Source organism: Rhinoderma darwinii, chromosome 13 (genome assembly GCF_050947455.1).
Source record: "Rhinoderma darwinii isolate aRhiDar2 chromosome 13, aRhiDar2.hap1, whole genome shotgun sequence".
NCBI classification, from domain to species: domain Eukaryota; kingdom Metazoa; phylum Chordata; class Amphibia; order Anura; family Rhinodermatidae; genus Rhinoderma; species Rhinoderma darwinii.
Genome location: NC_134699.1, coordinates 43,877,865 through 43,893,274, shown reverse-complemented (window position 1 = coordinate 43,893,274; position 15,410 = coordinate 43,877,865). Strand labels below are relative to the sequence as shown.

At 42.2% G+C, this 15,410-nt stretch overlaps 1 protein-coding gene across 6 annotated transcripts in view; it reads right to left on the bottom strand.

Annotated features, from left to right (window-relative positions):
- Positions 1 to 15,410, bottom strand: part of TMEM94 (transmembrane protein 94) — a 53,768-nt gene that overhangs the window by 4,112 nt on the left and 34,246 nt on the right. For 5 of the 6 annotated variants that reach the window (XM_075845955.1, XM_075845951.1, XM_075845952.1 and 2 more), the window contains 8 exons: positions 12,795 to 12,968; positions 12,558 to 12,660; positions 11,832 to 12,049; positions 11,468 to 11,643; positions 11,239 to 11,377; positions 6,047 to 6,162; positions 5,121 to 5,220; positions 4,937 to 5,045 (listed from right to left, as the gene is read on the bottom strand). In XM_075845955.1, the coding sequence (XP_075702070.1) occupies positions 4,937 to 5,045; positions 5,121 to 5,220; positions 6,047 to 6,162; positions 11,239 to 11,377; positions 11,468 to 11,643; positions 11,832 to 12,049; positions 12,558 to 12,660; positions 12,795 to 12,968 (1,135 nt within the window). The remainder of the gene's footprint in view (positions 1 to 4,936; positions 5,046 to 5,120; positions 5,221 to 6,046; positions 6,163 to 11,238; positions 11,378 to 11,467; positions 11,644 to 11,831; positions 12,050 to 12,557; positions 12,661 to 12,794; positions 12,969 to 15,410) is intronic. The other variant, XM_075845956.1, reaches the window with a different exon arrangement.

Genomic DNA, 15,410 nt, shown 5'->3' with positions numbered 1-15,410 from the left:
AGGCGATCAAGTGTCAATGTAAAAGGCGCATAAAGTAAAATGGAAACATTTTCAAAAGTAGTAATAAAAAATGGGCAAAGCCATGGGCATAGGTATAAAAAGTTGCAAGAAAAGGCCAAATTTAAAGTGAGCGGTTAATACACCTCTGAGGCCAGTGATTGGCTACAGCGATCATGTGGACTATACGGGAACGTCATAACTGAAGCTAGATAAACTGGGAGCCACCGGAGCGGCAACAGGTTTATCAGGGAAGTAGAAATTATTTTGATATTTTAGCCCATTTCCTGCAGTCAGTGAATTTTATTGGGAAAATCCTTTTAAAAGACATTCATCAGAACAGAAAATTGCATGGAAAATAACAAAAACAAAATACTTACATAACATATACATGATACATTAGGGGGATTCTCAAACAGTTATAGACCGATAGAGGGAATCCCATCTCATTCACCATATTAATTTTGGATATCATCCCCCAAGAGGTGAAACATGCACATACATACATATATATATATATATATATATATATATATATATTACACAAGAAAATGGCGACAGTTGCTGGAATGTGCTGATGAAACTTTTTTTTTAAATTCAATCTTTATTTTGAAAATAAAGGGCATAACATCTCAAGAAAGTGATCATCATTATTCGTAGCGTCAGAACACTTACAGTACTGGTATGACAAGCAAATCAGAAAACAAAATAGTGGTTTAAAAAAGAAAAAACAAAAAAGAAAAAAACAAAATAGTGACAAGAGCAAAGACGAAGAATTATGTGGTGTGTGGCATCTCCCGGGCACACAATGGGGACCAGAGTTGTAAAAATTTTTTATGAGTTCTAGACTCCCAGGTCCTTTAATCTATAGATTTGTCTAATTCTAGAGAGCCACATAGGAACATCTGGTGGTTATTTATTCAACTATTTGACGGGTAGAAGTAATTTAGCTGCCATTATGAACAGTGAGGGTAAGTCATATTTAGTGAGACGGACAGTCCGGAGCAGGTAAGTTCACTAGTACCAAAGATGGAGTGAGCTTAATATTTGTGGAACAGATCCTATTAATATGGGATTCAATAGAGGACCAGTATGTTGAAAGGACAGGGCAGTCCCACCAAATGTGTAATAGAGTGGAATTACCACACCTCCAGCATGCAGCGGATGCAGTAGGGTACGCGGATCAAAGGCTCTTAATGTTCGAATGATGCTGAACTCTTTGGGGCAGATTTACTATTCAAATTGAGCCAGAAGTCTGGTGTTCATGCTGTGCACCACATTTATTTACGGTTTCAGACACTTAGTGTGACAAGGGGAATGGTCTAACACATGGGGCGTGGATTAAGATGCAACACTGTGCATAAAATAGCACTACAATTTTGTCTTAAAAAACTGGCGTGAACTAAGCCAACTAATAGGTGGTCTAAGGAAGTGAAAAGTGTCTACCAAGATGCACCAAATTTCATACAGCATGGAATTGATCCCAGAAGGGGAAAACACATTTGCAAAATCACTTTACTGTCTGAGAGCTAGAAAGCTGAGATGCAGTAACACGCGATATGAGGACACAGGACAAAATCATAAGCAAGACAGATCTGCAGAAACAAAAAAAAACAAAAAACACACAACTGCACAGCTAACATTTAGAAGAACAAAACTAGAAATGACAAATTAAAAAGAAAGATATAAAAGACTAGACGACCAGATATAAAAGACTAGACGACCAGATATAAAAGACTAGACGACCAGATATAAAAGACTAGACGACCAGATATAAAAGACTAGACGACCAGGTATAAAAGACTAGACGACCAGGTATAAAAGACTAGACGACCAGATATAAAAGACTAGACGACCAGGTATAAAAGACTAGACGACCAGGTATAAAAGACTAGACGACCAGGTATAAAAGACTAGACGACCAGGTATAAAAGACTAGACGACCAGGTATAAAAGACTAGACGACCAGGTATAAAAGACTAGACGACCAGGTATAAAAGACTAGACGACCAGATATAAAAGACTAGACGGCCAGATATAAAAGACTAGACGGCCAGATATAAAAGACTAGACGGCCAGATATAAAAGACTAGACGGCCAGATATAAAAGACTAGACGACCAGATATAAAAGACTAGACGACCAGATATAAAAGACTAGACGACCAGGTATAAAAGACTAGATGACCAGGTATAAAAGACTAGATATAAAAGACTAGATGACCAGGTATAAAAGACTAGATGACCAGGTATAAAAGACTAATGACCAGGTATAAAAGACTAGACGACCAGGTATAAAAGACTAGACGACCAGATATAAAAGACTAGACGGCCAGATATAAAAGACTAGACGGCCAGATATAAAAGACTAGACGGCCAGATATAAAAGACTAGACGGCCAGATATAAAAGACTAGACGGCCAGATATAAAAGACTAGACGGCCAGATATAAAAGACTAGACGACCAGATATAAAAGACTAGATGACCAGGTATAAAAGACTAGATGACCAGGTATAAAAGACTAGATATAAAAGACTAGATGACCAGGTATAAAAGACTAGATGACCAGGTATAAAAGACTAATGACCAGGTATAAAAGACTAGACGACCAGGTATAAAAGACTAGATGACCAGATATAAAAGACTAGATGACCAGGTATAACAGACTAGATGACCAGATATAAGAGACTAGATGACCAGGTATAACAGACTAGATGACCAGGTATAACAGACTAGATGACCAGATATAAAAGACTAGATGACCAGATATAAAAGACTAGACGACCAGATATAAAAGACTAGATGACCAGGTATAGAAGACTAGATGACCAGGTATAAAAGACTAGATGACCAGGTATAAAAGACTAGACGACCAGATATAAAAGACTAGACGGCCAGATATAAAAGACTAGACGGCCAGATATAAAAGACTAGACGGCCAGATATAAAAGACTAGACGGCCAGATATAAAAGACTAGACGGCCAGATATAAAAGACTAGACGGCCAGATATAAAAGACTAGACGGCCAGATATAAAAGACTAGACGGCCAGATATAAAAGACTAGACGGCCAGATATAAAAGACTAGACGGCCAGATATAAAAGACTAGACGACCAGATATAAAAGACTAGACGACCAGATATAAAAGACTAGATGACCAGGTATAAAAGACTAGATGACCAGGTATAAAAGACTAGATATAAAAGACTAGATGACCAGGTATAAAAGACTAGATGACCAGGTATAAAAGACTAATGACCAGGTATAAAAGACTAGACGACCAGGTATAAAAGACTAGATGACCAGATATAAAAGACTAGATGACCAGGTATAACAGACTAGATGACCAGATATAAGAGACTAGATGACCAGGTATAACAGACTAGATGACCAGGTATAACAGACTAGATGACCAGATATAAAAGACTAGATGACCAGATATAAAAGACTAGACGACCAGATATAAAAGACTAGATGACCAGGTATAGAAGACTAGATGACCAGGTATAAAAGACTAGATGACCAGGCTCCACCAACTTATTGAGCATAGACAAAGACGTTCAGTCAGTGTACACAAAGAGAGAGTAGCCATCGTATGCAGGGAGGCCAGTGCACAGACTACACTTGGAATGTATTTGCTGGTTTACTGCCTTAACCCCTTAATGACCAGCCTATTTTAGACCTTAATGACCAGGCTATTTTTTAAGTTGTTTCCATCGTCGCATTCCAAGAGCTATAACTTTTTTATTTTTGCATCGACATAGCTGTATAAGGTCTTGTTTTTTGCGGGACAAGTTGTATTTTTTAATAGCACCATTTTGAGGTTATTCAGCGGGTTGTTACGATTGCAACGATACCAAATTTGTATAGTTTTTGTATGTTTTACTACTTTTACACAGTAAAAACGCTTTTTTTTCAAAATTATTTGTTCTTGTGTCTCTATATTTGAAGAGCCGTAACGTTTTTATTTTTTGGCCGATGCAGTTGTATGAGGGCTTTTTTTTTGCGGGAAGACTTGTAGTTTTTATTGCTACCATTTTAGAGTAGATGCGACTTTTTGATCACTTTTTAATCACATTTTTTTTTAAAGTCGGGATTCACAGAAAACAGAAATTTTTCCTTAGTTTTCTATTTCATTTTTTACGGCGTTCACCGTGCGGGTTAAGTAATGTAATAGCTTTATAGTCGGGGTCGTTACGGACGCGGCGATACCAAATATGTGTAACTTTTTAACTTTATTTAGTTTTTTTAATAGTAAAGCAGTTTGTAAGGGGAAAAAGTGGGTTTTTCATTTTTTTTTTTCACATTTTTTTTAAATTAACTTTATTAAACTTTTTTTTAAACTTTTATACTAGTCCCACTAGGGGACTTCACTATGCGATCCTCCGATCCCTATTATAATACACTGCAATACTTTTGTATTGCAGTGTATTACTGCCTGTCCGTTTAAAACGGACAGGCATCTGCTAGGTCATGCCTGCGGCATGATCTAGCAGGCATTCATTACAGGCAGACCTGGGGGCTTTTATTAGGCCCCCGGCTGCCATGGGAGACACAGACACTCGGCGATCTTATCGCTGGGTGACGGTGGGATGAGAGGGAGCTCCCTCCCTCTCTCCAAAACCACTCAGATGCGGTGCTCGCTATTGAGCACCGCATCTGAGGGGTTAAACAGGTGAGATCGATACTAATATCGATCTCGCCCGGCAGAGCAGGGATGCCCCCAGCCCTCAGCTGCCTCTGGCTGCTGAGAGCAGGGAGATTTGACTGCTCCCTGCTCTGTTTACTTTACTCTGATGCAGTGCCGTAAAAAGTCTATGGCATCGGAATAAGGCCCGTTAGTGACCGACGTAAAAAGACTATGGGCCGGTCACTAACGGGTTAAAGTAGAAGTAAAAAACTGAGAAAATAATTAAGACAAGTAAGAAGTCCTGCTGACCTGATATCACTTTGTAAGAACAATCCACTGTTCCTGATGCTCGCAGAACTTCCCATACAGCACGTTACCTCTCCATACTCCTGCATGATCTGGATCATTTCACACATAGCTAGGAAACAAAGAAGTATAAAAACACCCACTACGGCTCCTTTTTTGTCATTTACATACGTCATACTTTACTCACTTTCAGGGGCGCAGTCAGTAAAGAGTGGGACCAGCAGGGGAACATTATCAATATTCTGCAGATGAGGTCTAACTTGTTGGATACCACGAGGGAGCTTTGCCTATAGCAGGGAAAAAAGATTTTCATGGTCACATTGCAGTGCGGTCAGAAAACATGCTAAGTCACAGAGCGCTATTCTTCTTTAATATTCCTAGCAGAGCATGGGGCAGCTAGCACTTACAGTATTTTAGCCTTTCACTACTATGTATAGTGAACAGCAGGTCATAACGGTTTCAGTTACACCAGTAAGGTTCAGTTGATACAGCTTTTTTGCGCTGATTTTGACGTTGAAACCATGTCGGAATAAGTGGCAAAAAAACGTCCGAAATCGCCCCCCATTTATTTCAATGGGAAGCCGAGGCGGTTTTTTTCCTGGACGTCTTTTGTCCGTTCGAGGAAAAGAAAAAAAGCAGAATGTCCTTTCTTGCCGCGATTTCCGCCTCTGACCTCCCATTGAAATCATCGGGAGGCAGAAAATACCCTGAAGGAATTCGGAGGCAGATTTTTTGCAGTGTAAACAGGGCCTAAGGATGGATTGTATGGTGGACGTTCAATATGTATGCTGCGAAAATCTCCTAAACTATACATGGGTGTAATAGCCAAAAGTTAACCAAATGGGTATTCTTTTGGCATACATCGGGATGCCACAGTCCCAAATGTATTGAAAATTTTAGTTCACTGTGCTATTCAATACAACCGAATGCAAATGGTTTTTTAAATGGGAGTGAATGGCTGGCATATGTATCTGTATAGGAATACACTTGAATACATTTGGGGCACACATACAGTAGGACTCTTTTGAAATGGTCCTGCCGAACCTGATGCACACCTAGCCTAACCTTAACTAAAATGCCATGCAATCAACAGCCTTAAGTAATTTTTCTTACACGGTTGGAATCTTCAAAAAAGCTGGGGACATCACTGTCAGTAGGCTGGAAACTAATCATATCGGAGTGCCCCTCGTCATCCATGAGAAGTAGACCTTCTGTATCCTCCCGCGAAGCTAACAAGGGAAGAAAGGTTACATAATAAATAAGTACAATTAAAAATTAACTGCACAAGAATAAAGCGTGGTCTGCCTACTATAATAAGACTAATGTCTACGTTGGCAATAGCTACCTGAAACTATAGTAACCATGTGTACAAAAGTATTGTAAAAACCTACACATTACAGCTATAGGAGCTTTTGTGACACCCCATTCTAAAACCATAGGTATTAAATATGGAGTTGGTCCCCACTTTGAAGCTAAAACAGCTTCCTCTCTTTTGGGGAGGCTTTCTACAAGATTTTGGAGTTTATCTGTGGGAATTTTTTTACCCATTCGTCCAGAAGAGCATTTGAGGTCAGAAACTGGTGTTGGAGAAGAGTGCCTGGCTCGCAATCTTCATTCTAGTTTATCCCAAAGGTTTTGGATGGGGTCAGGGCTCTGTGCGGGCCAGTCATGCTCTTCCACACCAAACTCACCCAATCATGCCTTTATGCACCTCGCTTTGTGCAGTGGGGCACAGTCATGCTGGAACAGAAAAGAGCAGTGCCTTCCTGGGACTTAAAATTAGCCCTGGAATTTTTAAGCCCACCGCAGTCCATACGCAGCCACCAGTGTTGGGCTGGTGTACATGGGGGCGACCTTTCAGCTATACAAAGACATTGGGGAGATTTATTAAAACCGGTGTAAATTTCTCCCCATCAATTTTCACAGCTCACACCCCGGGTTCTCATCGAAAGGTGTTAGTATATCCCCTCACAAAAACGTCCTATACACACACAGTGACACTCTGACCCCGAAGGCAGATTTCCCTTTCTTAAAGGTTATCTAACATGCTCTCTTGTCTCCACTGCAAATCTTTACGCATCCAACCATCAGCAGGTTCCATGGCTTATTGAGACATTAGAGAAGTTTAAAGACTTTGCGGAAGGAATGGAAATTGTAGGGGGGAGATTTCAATTTAGCGTTGGATCCGCCTCTGGACACTGCTCTAGAGATCGTCCATTTCTCACTCTTCTCTCCTAAAACTTAAATCTAGACTACGACTTCTAGACTTGGTTGACGTTTGGCGCCTACACCATCCAGACACAAAAGATTATACTTTTGTCTCCCCACTACATAACTCATATCATAGGTTAGATTAGGTTTTCATTTACAGTAGATCTCTCCCTATAGTTAACAACACTCATATAGGATCCATTACCCTTTCAGACCATGCCCCAGTCTCAATGTCCATCTCCTTCTCAAACATTCCACCCAGAGCCTGGACCTGGTCCCTCAACGAGACCCTGATCGATCAGCCTTGACGATTTGAAAAGCTTAACAATCTTTTGGTAGATTTCTTCCATAGGAATGTGTCGTCAGACATATCTTCGCCGATAGTATGGCAAGCCCACAAAGCTTTCATCCGAGGTGAACTGATAGCCTTGGGCTCACAATGCAAAAAAAGAACGCACTGCAGAACTTAACTCCCTGCTTGCGCAGATCTCTACTCGTGAGGGTATGAGTAAACACTCAAAAGCACACTCTGTTCAAAGTGACCTCACAGACCTGAGGAAGAAATTAGGAGATTTGTCGAATGTCCAGTCAGCTAAGATGTGAAGAGTAAATTCAAATTCTATGCACATGGTGACAGGGGGTCTAGGGTCATGTCCGCTCTACTAAGGAAAAAAAACCAGACAGCTCTTTCATACACGAAATCAAAAACAGCCTCGGGACCCTCTGCCACTAATATAAATTCCATAACTAAAGAATTCTTGAAGTTCTACACTTCTCTTTATAACGTCCTGAAGATGCAGATACAGTTTATACTGGGAGAAAATAATTGATTGAACCGAAATTTGAAAGATAACGTCGATTAATTGCGCTGAATATCGATTAATTGCCCAGCACTACTGTAGATATTGACTCTTTGCATAATAAATTTTGCACACCTTCGGACAGCGATGTCTGAAGAGTAAGGGATTGAAGATGGGTTATAACCATTTTATTTGGGGGTAGGAGGAGAAATATATTTTGAATCCAGAATCCAGTTGCTGGAAGAGATGGTTTCCCATTGGGGCCATTTTTTTTAACTTCCACCTCCTACTTCCCTGACATCATTGTCTATTCTGATTAGGCCTGTTCTGGTTAAGGAAGATGTTCCTTCCTCTTCCCCCTTTTGGGTAGCACCACCTGCCTGATTTCCCCTTTCCCCTATAGGTTTGTTGTGGATTACAAAAGGGGCGAAAAAACTGTTTCTTTTTTGGAACTTTAGGTTCAGGAAAGGTTTTCTTTTTGTCTGATGTCTTTTCTAAAGTGGTATCTAGATCTGGACCGAACACATTCCCCCTGAAAAAGGTATGGCACATAATTTATTTTTAGATAGCGGATCCCCAGGCCACATTTTTAGCCACAAGGCTCTTCTTGTGGTGTTGGAGAGTACACTCGCTCTAGATTAAATTTTTATTGAGTCTGCTGAGCAATCTGTCAAAAAAACCTGTGGCTTTGGAGAGAAGGGGGATTGACACAATAATGTCTTCCCTTGGAGGGAATGTGTTGGCAGCAAAACATGTTTTGTTTTTTTTTTAGTTAAACAATTAGTGTGTAGGTGATTAAACATTGTTCTATTTTTTTTTTTTTTTTTCACGAGTCAGGAAATATTATAAATTGGATTCAATTGGATTCTAATTTATAATATTTCCCATTGCTGGTCACTAGATGGAGCCATTCCCAAAATTGCAGCATTGCATGTGGTAAAGCAACCACATTGCTTTATGCAGCAAAATTGGGTAAAAAGCCCTCGCTCTAGTGAGCTCTCAGCATCCCCCCCTCCTTTATCCTGGCTAGTGCCGGGATAAACGAGGGGATTGAACGGTCTAACCTCCTACACTGTGTGTCGCCATTTTTTGAGCTAACACACAGTGTAGTAGGTTTACATACAGTAGTAAACACACACAAACACGAACATACATAGAAATCTCTTACCTGCTCCTGCCGCCGCGGCTCCCTCCGGCCCGTCCGCTCCGTCTGCTGCCGCTGGTCCAAGTGCACAAGTCCGGAAGCCGCGACCGGAAGTAGTAATCTTACTGTCCGGCCGCGACTTCCGGTCCACAGGAAAATGGCGCCGGACGGCGCGCATTTCAAATTGGACTGTGTGGGAGCGGCGCATGCGCCGTTCCCACACAGACGGCGTACATTCAAGTGGATGGAACGGGCCCCGTTCGCAGTCCCTATGGGACTGTGGCTGCCGTATTCCATGTCTGTATGTGTCGTTAATCGACACATACAGAAATGGAAAAAAAAATGGCAGCCCCCATAGGGAAGAAAAAGTGTAAAAATAAGAAAAAGTAACACACAAACACACAAATTAATCCAAACGTTTTTAATAAAGCACTAACATCTTTAACATATTAAAAAAAAAATTGTGGTAACACTGTTCCTTTAAGTTTGTCAAGCCATCTAAATATAGAACTGGCTACACAGGTGGCACCAATATTCCTCTGTAGTAGAGCGGAGGTAGCTTCCCAGGATTTAAGGAGACTGTCAGCCTTCCTGTCTAATGGTTCTTTTAGCTGAGAAGAGTCCTCAAATGGGAGAAGTGTCTTTCCATGCCTTCGCTACCTGGATATCACCAGGATTTTATTTCTTCCTCGTCCAGGGGAAATCTCTCACTAATTTCATGAGGTATAGTTACCCGTTTCTTTGGAAATTTTCATTCATCCTCCATAAGCTCTTTGAGGTTCTTATGTATAGGGAATACTCGTTTTCTCTCGGTTCTCAGGTCCGCAAACATTTTATCTTGGACTGAATGTGATCTCTGGACTTCAACCCACATTGCACTTCTCACTGCCCCCAGCAGTTCGACCATAAATTCAGATGAGAAATAGGATTTCTCTTCTTTCTGTGGTGTGGAGACAGATGCACTCTCTCCATTCTCTAGTACAACTAATAATAAGAGAATATAACCACTATTCTCTTTTTCACCATGGTTTTTGTTTTTTTTAGGTGTGGGAGGGGGATCAGCTGGGAAGTATGCTTGAGAAAAGGGACGTCAGAGAGGATTGTATCTCCTGTTTGACCATCCCTTTAATTTCCTCCACTAAAGATGGCTGCTCTACCCGGATAGCTTTTTCTGTACACATTTGACATTAAAACGTCTTATATGAAGATAACATTTTAGTGCAAAAAGCACATCTACAAATCTGTGTTTCTTTTCTAGGTTTTGAAGGGGGCTCCTTTTCCGCCTATATACAAAAAATAAACAATGATAACAAAAATTAAGCCGGCATAACATAAGAAAAACTTTTACCCCCTCCCCTGGAACAAGCTTACAGGTCCAGAGGACACGCAAGATTCAGAAGAACCGGATTGAAGGATCATGTTATCCATCCCAAGGAAAACACAACTCTTGACAAACTCACAACAGTTGTCGGTAGCAGAGATCCTACCTGAGAATGAATTTGGACAGAAGACCTTAAGACAGGTGACCGGGATTAGCGTGGAGAAAATCGGCCAATCCTGAAAAAGGGGGATTTGCTTGATTTCCTGTAGACCTTTGACCCCTTTCTCATTTCTGGGAACGGAGATTTCACGTGGATCTTCTGCCGCTAGCGGTGGGCGCCGCCATATTTTTTTTGGAGCGTCGCTGCTAAACCGTAAGTGTGTCATGATGCTGACCGAAAGTGACGATGCCAACATGCCTTCCACAGAGGAACGCACACAAGTCCTAGAGGAGTCCATGGAAAAACCGGGGAGGACCGCAGCCAGTATCAACCACAGAACGGCACAGGAGGTGTTGTCACAGGTCCCAGACCCAGGAGGGAATGGGAGCAGCAAAATGAGTAGGTAGGACCTTACCCCCGCTGCCTGGTGGATCCATTTATTACTGGCCTTCCCTGCCACCAGCCCAGAGACGGTAGTATCCTCTTGTTGGCAGATAGAGACAGTAAAAACCAATGGTCGGTAAAAACCTCTTGTGCTTTTTCCTGTCCTTATTAGAGGCGGGGTCCTACCTCCCGTGGTAGTGATATGGAGGGTGCCTTGAGGAAACCACAATATAAAGAATACATATAAAGAACCACAATATCAAGAATACATGATTGGTTTCCTACCCTGATGAAGATCATCTCGCAAAGAACCAGCATGACTGGGGCTGGATGGGGGAACCTCAGACCCGGGTCCATCGCCATTTGGAGTTAGAGAAATGTGGCAGTTCCATCCAGTCTCAAGACCCATTTTCTCAGCAAACACCTGAGTAAAGGGACGAGAATGCTTAATGGTATATACGATTAGAAGATAGCACAATAAATATTACCGCATTACAAAAATATTTAATCTCACCTTGCTTCTCAGCTCATCCTCCATAGAGAAATACACAAAGCGGATGCAGGCATTCACTAATCCATCAATTAGACGAACAATGTCCAGACGAGCCTGATACTGTGAGGACACCATCCCCATAAAGATCTGACCACTCATTGCTTGAGTAAAAACCTCTGTCACCTCCCCAATACCTTCTGTGGGTATTAGAATGAAGGAGCATGAAAAATTAGCAAGCGAACAAGAAATGCATGAGTGGGTATTAAAAGATTAATCAAGATTGAAATTTAAAATAGAAAAAACCACGTAGCAATGAGAAAAAAAATAGAGTATAAGGCAAAATGAATACACAAACCTGTTAATAGGTCAATAACCAGACACTCACCATCAGAACTGCAGCTATCATATCGGCCAGTATGCTTGATAGGAGTATTCCCACCAATATCACACATGGCTGAAACTGTGCTGTGCCCAAGACCATGCTGCATTTTTATGCACTTGCCATGTAGCTGGGGCGACAAGGAGTAGTGATTTGGTTTGTAGGAAAAAGCAGAGCAATAGCCAGACAAGCAGGCTCTCTGGTAGAAATCCAATACCTTCTTCCTGAAGTTAAATAGAAGAAAAAAAATAAAAGGCAGAAAAGGGGTGCAAAAAAACTAAAATTATGAAAAGGAAACTCCATGTGGTATTACATTTGTGAGTATAGAATAAGAGGAGCTGTCAGCTCTCCTGACATGTATTATTTCAACTGGAATTCTACAAATAGATTGACAACTGTGTATTACCGTCATACCAGTTAATGGTGCGGGTACCTGCCCTCTGACATTGCCCAGTGAGTGCGGACAGTGTCAGTGTAGAGACACAACCTATTGACAAAGGGAATGGTAACGCCCAGTTATCAATTTATTCACACATTTCCAGGAAAATTAATAGGCGAATGGCAAAATGCAGAGCTCTAAGGAAAGCTGCTTCAGAATTGGGATTTCATGTGGAACCCTAAAATACACAGGTCAGGAGAGGTGAAAAAAATAACTTGGAGCATTGTTCAACATTCTATGGTTTTTTATTGTCCATTGGTCATGGGAAGAGAGTGCTGTGTTATGTACCGTACCGGTCAGACCCAGAGAGGGGGTAAATATCAGCTCCATCCCAGAAATCTGTACAGGCTTCAAGGATAATATCAGCTGTTCCATGGGATAGCATCTGCTCTGTGTCTGAGAGTTACAGAAAGAAGAGATTAAGGTGGTATGCATCTATGTTACATCTTGATCTAATTGGATGCAAATAGCAGCCAGAGAAATTAGTGTGATATACAGTAATGGGGAATGAAAAGCTAAATGGTACGTACTGGTGGTGACATCTCTGACAAAAAGACTGATCATGTGACTAAGGGGTGGCTTGCGTTTGGCACCAGTTGGAAGCTTGGTAAGTAAAGTCTCCTTTACAGGCTCCTCACTTGGAAGGCTATAGAGTGCAACATGATTTTGCAGTTTGAACAGTTCCTTGGCCCCTGGTGTGAAACCTAAACATGAAGATCAGAGAGGTAGTTAACAAAACGTTGAGAAGATCTTAAAAAAAAGGTTCATGAAAGAAGAGTCAGATAGTGAAAAAAACAAAAACAAGACAGAAGTAGCAAGCAAAAAAATATATAATTTTTGTACTCCGCGTAAAATCCTATTCTAAAATTTATTGGGGGCAAAGCTCCTTGGGTATAGGCCATTGACACTAGAATTCTGACACTAGGAAAGAAATGTTGGCTCCGCCCAGGCAGGCCATACCCCTTCCACTATGCTAATCAGTTTTGTCCAAAAGCAGTAAGAGAAGAAAAGACAAAAACGGAACAATGTACCCTTCACAAACCGTGAAGGAGGGTCCCGTGTCCAGAGAGAATCAACTATGGGCAGGATGCGAGTCCCTCAATGAATTCAACAAGAATACAAAAGAATTGTACAGTGAGTAAAAAAATTCTCATTAAGATCATTGGTGGACACAGCCCCAACAGACATCCTAAAGAAGGGTTTAGAGGGTGGGCAAAAGAATCAATCTACATTGCAACCCAACACACAGCAGCTTGAAGAACCTTGTGGCCAGGCTGGTATTGGAGGATGCCCTGGAATTAATCTAAAAGGACTGTGTGAACGTATGCACCGAGCCCAGGTAGCAGCCTTGAAGATCTGAAAAAGACTGATGCTTGGTGCTATACCGCCCAGGAGGCAGCCTTCCATGTGCCATGGTACACTTTTGCCAACTAGGGTTTCCGATATACGCATACCAGGCCCTGCGATGCCAGTCTGGAGCCGCAAGAGCTGCGGGAATGCCCTCTGCTTTGACCAGAGAACCTATGCAGGACTGGAAGGGGAAGAAGAAATAAAGAAGTGAGAACCCGTTCCAAAGAGTGACAATCTACTGCAAGAGCCTGGGAGCACTGGCCATGTAGACAGGGTTGTCAAGTACTATTCTGTGGAATTGCACTGAGGAACCAGAAAAGAGAAGACCAGTGAGGTCTATTTCGGAAGCAAGGTCCGCTGCAACAGAGTTATTGGTTCCAATGGCAGTAATTTGGACTGACTCAATAAAGACCTCACATAAAAACTTGGAGGCATGAAGAAGTTGAGAGGCCAGAGCAGTTCATTCTTCCAGTAATGCTTCTCCTGAAATGTCCTGGTGATTCCGTCTGGCCCAAATGATGTAGACCTTGCTCACTCAGGAAGAGGCAAAGTCTGGGCACAGGGAAGACCCGACGCCACACAAACAGATTTTGAAAAAGTGATTTCAATTACCGGTTGAGGGAATCAGTAAGGGAGACTGTTTGACAGTGGTATGAGTGTGCTTGGAAAGCCATAATTCCAGCGGCTGCACAGATTGAGGGAATGCCCAATTCTTGACCAGATCCTCCAAAAAAGCATATCCGTCGTTTTGGAGACTGCTAAGCGCCTGTCAGAGTGTTTCCCTTCCATAGAGGATGTCCTCAAACTTAGCACGGATCAATTCCTGGATAGATGACGCTAATATAGCCTCCTGCTCAGACTCTGAATCTAAGTCAGAGGAGACGGACTGATCCTGAAGGGAATATAGGAGGAGCAGGACTTGTCTCCAGCGCGCCTGAGCTTCTTGCGTGGCCTGCCACAAGGGCAAGGCTGCATTTCCCCATGAGGGGATTACTAGGGGCCGCTGGACCGGGACGTTATTTGGGATGGTAGGCGCTCCAGGATCTCAACAATGGGGTGGAAGAGTCTACAAGGGACCCCTATGGCCTGGGATAAGAACATTGGCCGAGTTTGGGGGGACATCATGTTGAGAAGGTGCGTCAGAGGAAACCTGGGAAGCTCTGGAGAAGGCACTGAGAGTATAGGGGTGTCTTGCAGCAACCGCAGGCATAGTACATCATCGACAGAACCTGGCTGCATATTAAAATCCTTAAGGGGGGCTTCCGGCATGCCACCTGCAGAAGCAGTAAAAAACGTGGAGAGGAAGGCGCAGAGAAGAGGACTGCCTGTTTTCCTAGCAGCCTCAGGGAGATTGACTAGTCTGGCACCCCAGTCTGCAAATAACCCCAAACCTGAAAAATAAGGAATAAAACTTAAAAAAAAAAAAAAAAGAAGAAGAAGGGTATCAGACATGTCTGCCACTTGAAGACACTCGACTACAGCAAATCAGCCTAGTGGCTGTGGAAAAGGGTATGGCCTGCCTAGGCGGAACGAACACTTCTTTCCTACTCAGTGTCAACCTTCTAGTGGTAAAGGCCTATATCCATATTGCTATGTCCCCAATGATATTAACCCTTTCCCGTCGCTAATCTGTAGATTCACGTCGGGAAAGGGTATTTAAAGCAAAGCTGTGTTACACAGCAGGGAACCAGCGGCAATGTTTGCGATCAGACATCTGATCGCAAGCTTTTAACCCCTCAGATGCCGTTTTCAGGTGTAACCACCGGCATCTGAGGAGTTATCACTTTCAGTTTACC